Here is a 6,000-nt window from a genome sequence, read left to right as displayed (position 1 = left end):
TCAAGCTCAATTTATGAAAAGCTTGATTTGACTTGGCATAAACTGAGTTTCAAGCTGAGCTCAAGTCCAATAAATTTGGCTTGTGAGGCTAGCAAGCCTAATCGAGCCTATATTATATATATATATGCAAAATAATAAATAAATTTTATATGCAAAATCAGAAGTATTTTTATATGTATAATGTTTATTTTTTTATAGGAAACTTTGCACATAGTTGAACTTGCTCTTTAACATGAGTTTTTGACTTGAGCCGAATTTGAGTTTAAGTCCCTAACTTGAATCAATTATCGAACTTGACCCTCATTTTTTTTGTGAATAGAGTTTGACTAGCTAGATATTTGGCTCGTCTTTAATTAAAATCTACCCCTAAACAACAGATTATATCTACAAAAATATTTAACTCCTGTAAAGTTGCAGCGATATTTCTCGCCTCCAATGGGTAATGTTCCAATTTCCTGGGTCCTTATTGATCAGCTTTGAGCCAACTAATGACATTAATAGAATCACTTACCACTAGAAAGAAGAAAAACCTAGTTGTTTGGCAATGTAAAGACTTGTGAGAGCAGCAATGGATTTCGAAGGTTTCGATATACTTGATTCCACATCCGGTCTGATTATTTTGTTCCAACTTACATATAATTAATAATGAGATTGAATGTACACTTAACTCCACCTAGGTATGAAAATAAATCTGTTCGGATTCAAATTAGGGTATCTCGAATCCAATCCAATCTGAAGATCTGATCGAATCTCACAAATGATGATTTGAATCCGAATCAACTAAGGATATTGAATATCCAAATCTGATTCGATCCGATTCAAATAACGAAAACTTTAATAAATTATTAAAAGAGAAAACATAAAAGTGTATATAAAGAAAATAAAAATACACTCCACAACATTTTAATGCTCGTTCAAGTGAAGGCAACAAAAGTTATATATATATATATATATATATATATAGTGGCAAGGGTCATTGTGAATTTGTGATTAACTCCAGTCTCGAGGTATAGCAGTGTTGTGTTCATGATTTGGCCCATGTTGCTTCATCTCATTGTCATCCTATTCCGGCTGCTTCTGATGACGAACGCAGCAGCTGCAGCAGAGGCGTCCACATTAATGTCTCTGACAAAGCCCGGCTGTGTGCAGAAGTGTGGGAACCTCAGCATCCCTTACCCGTTTGGCATCGGCGATGATCCAAACTGTTTCTTGAACGAAGATTTTCAGTTGATCTGCAACACCACCGGTGATTCTCAACTACTGCAGATGTCCCACAGTAGTACTCTGCCCGTTTTGAACATATCGCTGCAAGGCCAACTGACGACCTCCGTTTCTGGAGCTACCAAATGTTACATGTTTGGGGGCAAAGACCGGTGCCGGCAGAGGTATGACATGGCTTGGGCTAGTTTTGCGAATGTGTATAGGGGTATCTGATACCAGAAACAGATTGACGATCGTCGGTTGCGACGTTTATGGCACTTTGGGTGACTACAATCGCAAGGTGTCCTACGTGGGATGCAGTACAGGTTGCTTGAACGATACCAAAGTGAGGGGTTTACCATGCAATGGCATTGGGTGCTGCCAGACCACTATACCCAAGGATATCACTAATTTTCAAATACAGCTTGGCAGTGTTTACAACTTCACATACACATGGAATATCAGTAGATGCGGGGTTGTTGTTCTGTCCGATCAGGACGACTTGGAGTCGCAAGTTTCACACCTTTGGGATATCAGAAACAACGTGAATGACCTTAGAATCGTTGGCATCCGAAGTCAATTAGTGCTGGATTGGGCAATTCGAAACAACAATAAGATTTGCGAGGAAGCACGACGAATGAACAATTATGCCTGCGGGAGAAACACATACTGCTCCAACTCCACAAATGGTCCTGGATATCTTTGCTATTGTTTGCAAGGTTACAATGGAAATCCTTACCTCCCAGACGGATGCCAAGGTACCTATCAACTATATTTTAACTATTCTCTTTTTCTTTTAAATGAAACGACAGCATAATCGGGTCGGTCGTTTTACTATTGCATGACAATATAATTACTACTATATATTGTCACATGAACTCATAGGTACGTATCAGTTATGTTTGCTGTGATCTTGTGTTGGAGTTATCAGTTTAATTAGTCGTCTGAGTTTTCTGTTTCTTCTTATTCCGTAAAAACAACTCTTACTACTTTGGAGATCTTATTGTATTTATATAGTATTGGACGGATCAAATGCAAACAAGACATGTGAGAAAGGAAGCAGGAATTACGCATGTCGGGATAATACCGACTGCTCTATCTCCAACAACAGCCCTGGATATATTTGCCAATGTATCGACGGTTTTCATGGGAATCCTTATCTCCCCCATGGATGCCAAGGTATGAGTTATCAGATCTTAATTTTTCCGGTTTGGATTCAAACTTCTCAATTTAGTTAACTAGGAAAATAAAGGTAGGCATCTTATATTACTGCATATACGATACCACCCATTGCTACGTTTTGGAGAAATGTGTGGCCGATCCAAACTATTCGTCGGAGGTTGTGTCTAGAGTCTAGACCCGCCTTGCCTTCAGTCTTTCTGTTTTGGACTTTTGGGAGGGATTGCACAAGTGACAAAACTGGTTTTTCTTATTGGATCGATTGCGTTCTTAGACCATGAAAGATAAGATTTTTTGGATCAAAATTAAATATATTACCTTGATATCCAAAAGTAGAAATCAAAGTGGTGTAAACACCCAAGCTTAAATTTTCCCAGTAACATAGCAACAAGTTGAAGATGGTACAACTTTATCCTTACAATTTTGGATTTCTTCTCTAGAACTTACAATAGCAAAGGTCCAATCTTTGTTACACTTTTGGGTGGTCTTTTGACCCGAAACAGACCTAAAATAGTGCTAGAATAATGGATAATAGTTATGATCTAATGTGGTTAAAAACTCCAGCCAAAAGGTCTCACAATGGTGGGATAGAATTTAGGTAATAAGGAAAAACTTGCATAGTTTAATCCCTTTTAACTCTTCTCTAGACTGAGGGTTGAAAGAGCCCTCTTCTAATCTATTAATAACTCCTAACTCATTCAGGATAAGACTGCCACTACATCGGAATTCTTCTAACTAGGCAAACTACAAAACCTACTTTTACTACACTTATCTAGCACATAGTTTAACTAGGACTCTTATAAGACTCTTAATTATCTATTAGAACTTTGTTAATTTCAAAAATTTTTTATCCAATTAAGAAGTTATAGCTTGTATAGAGTGGAACTCACAACATAACAGGAGTACGAGTATGCTACAATTCTGTAAACACTTGACACTACATTAAGGGAAGGACTTTTTTCTTCTTTATTTTTATATCATGGTGTCCAACTTCTAACACCATTAGATTCTTCATTGAGGATTCAAATAATTCTACTGATGACAAATTTAAGACTCTAAGCAGGAAGTTGTATAAAGTGTTATTTGTGTTTTAACATAGTAGCAGATCCTATCACATTAATTATTTAGCAACATATAATTCTTGAATGTCTCAACATACCTAGTATTTGACCTCAAAAGGATTTAACTAGTTAGTATATCAAGGACATACAAATTTGATATCCATTTTGATATCAAAAATTGTTGTTTGGTATCATTTACGCCATGTAAGATGGTTTTTGAGAAATCATGTTTGAGTCTGTTTGGTACTGATTTATTTTTTGTTTTAGAGTTATTATTCAATGCCATGTTGGATGCCATGTCTTCCTCAAAAAATCAGATTTAGTGAAAAATCAGGAAATCACAAAAAATGTGATTCCTGAAAAGGGATGATTTCAATAATTGATTTTTGGCTGATTTCCTAGAAATAAACATAATCGGCCAACCAAACAAGAAAGAAATCACTAATTCTTCAAATTCTGTTATGGATCCTACATGGCGCCGATTTATGGGAAATCATCCTCGATGCCAAACATCACCTAGAAGTACCACTACTGCCGTCCTTCGTGTCATTCATTCGTATTCTCTAGAATTTGCGTTAAAAGATCTTGAGCCCTTAAGTTTGTTCTTGGGTATTGACTGGTCTTATTCTCTTGCAAAGTAACACATTCTTGTTGTTGTCAAATGGGCTGATATGGATGGATCAAAACTCGTATCATCTCCTCTACCTCTCAAGTCATCACTTTCTCTAACTTTAGGTAAATTTGTCTTTGGGCCAACGACTTATAAGAGCTTAGTAGGCGCTCTCCAATATATTACCCTCAATAGACCAGATTTGGCTTATGCTATGAACTGGGTATGCCAATTCATGCATGCATCCACTAATGAACACTTTGTTGTAGTTATGGCATTTATAGATGCACTTCCGGCCTTCACAAATGCAAATTAGCAAGGTAACCAGATGATGGGCAATTCATTGGTAATTATGCCATTTACCTTAGAATTTAGTCTCTTGGGCTCTTGTAAACAAAAGACCATAGCTAGGTCAAGTATAGAGGCCAAATTAAGCTCTTGCTGATGGCACTGTTGAAATCATATGGTTATAATAATACTTAACAAGATTTGTGTTCTTCTCTCTTTTGGCCCAATAATTTACTGTGATAATGTAGGAGCCATTTACCTCTTTGCCGTTTGAGTGTATCACTCTTGCACAAAGCATATTGCTATTGATTTTAACTTTTTATAAAAGCAGGTAAATTCTAAGCAACTCCAAATTCATCATCTGTCTTTTGCTAACCAGCTCGCCAATCTATATATATACTAAAGTAGAAACATTCTACATCATGGCTTGAGCTTTCTCCCTTACCCCAACTGAGAAATCTCAGATTATTTACATTTTAGCCTTCGTTGCTCCCTCATGAAACCACCTCATCACTCCCTTCACCCTCTCTTATTTTGACATCTCAACATGCCTGGCCCATCCCTCTTTCCTCTATGTTTATCCCTTTGGATATCCTTTTCTAAAACTATTCCTAAAATCACTCTCATTCCTAATTATCTCTAATTCTTGTTTATCCTATCCCCTACTTTTGATCTATATCTATCAAAAGAATATGTAATAAACTTAAAAATTGTATTAAAATTAGAAAATCATTATAATATATTTCATAATATTTGAATTAATAATAATTTTATATTTTACAAAATGAATAAAAAAATTATGTATTAATTTATGCATTATGAAATTCAATAAATAAGTAATATTTAAATAACTAAATAATGATATTATTTAAATAGATAAATAATATTGTAAATAACTAATTTTAAATATTATAAAAATAATAACTAAATCATATTTTAAATATTATTTAAAAATAAATAAAATGGATTAAATAAAGATCTTATGTAATAACATTAAAAATTTTATCAAAAACAAAAAAATAATTATAACAAATTTAATAATATTTGATAACAAGAATATAAAATATAAATAATTTAAAAAGTAACTAAGTAATATTATAAATAAATAAATTTTAAATGTTTTAAAATAAAAAAATTAATACTGGATCATATTTTAAAGATTATTTTAAAACAAAAAATAGATTAAATAATGAAATTATGTAATAACTTTCAAAATTTATTAAAGACAAAAAATTAATTATAATACATTTAATAATATTCGTTAATAATAATATACAATATAAATAATTGAAAATTTTTAAGTATTTTTGAAATAGTGAAAGTAGATTAATTAAATAATCTAGAGGGTAAGTAAGCCCTCCAGGCGACTTCATTAGCCCTACCTCTCAGTTGTCCGCTAGCAAGGAATTGTTAGATCGCGCATCATCAACATATAAGTTAAATTGGAGAAGCAACACAAGAGTTTATTCAAATGCTGCTGCAGCTTCATTCTTCAACATAGAGGAAGGTGAAGGGCATTTACACAAGTGCGAAAATTGAGAAAAAAGAAAAAAAGAAGTAAAATGGTTTAGGAGCAGTAAATGAAAGAAACAGAAAGAGGGTAGCACTTCCTTTAATGAAAGAATTAAATTTTATTAAACTTACTTTTAGATAACAAAAGCA

The 6,000-nt window shown here is 33.8% G+C and overlaps 1 protein-coding gene across 4 annotated transcripts in view; it reads left to right on the top strand.

Annotated features, from left to right (window-relative positions):
- The first annotated feature begins 937 nt into the window (after window positions 1-937).
- LOC148791542 (wall-associated receptor kinase 5-like) overlaps window positions 938-6,000 on the top strand; it is a 32,280-nt gene continuing 27,217 nt past the window's right edge. For 2 of the 4 annotated variants that reach the window (XM_088888612.1, XM_088888611.1), the window contains exons 1-2: window positions 940-1,958; window positions 2,218-2,379. In XM_088888612.1, the coding sequence (XP_088744738.1) occupies window positions 1,388-1,958; window positions 2,218-2,379 (733 nt within the window). In that variant the 5' untranslated portion in view covers window positions 940-1,387. Of the gene's footprint in view, window positions 1,959-2,217; window positions 2,380-6,000 lie in introns of all 4 variants that reach the window. The other 2 variants (XM_088888614.1, XM_088888613.1) reach the window with 2 other exon arrangements.

Source organism: Nelumbo nucifera, chromosome 5, assembly GCF_055504915.1.
Source record: "Nelumbo nucifera cultivar China Antique chromosome 5, China Antique-T2T, whole genome shotgun sequence".
In the NCBI taxonomy this organism is placed as follows: domain Eukaryota; kingdom Viridiplantae; phylum Streptophyta; class Magnoliopsida; order Proteales; family Nelumbonaceae; genus Nelumbo; species Nelumbo nucifera.
The sequence above is the reverse complement of the archived record's forward strand: the minus strand, read 5'-3'. Positions and strand labels throughout refer to the sequence as shown.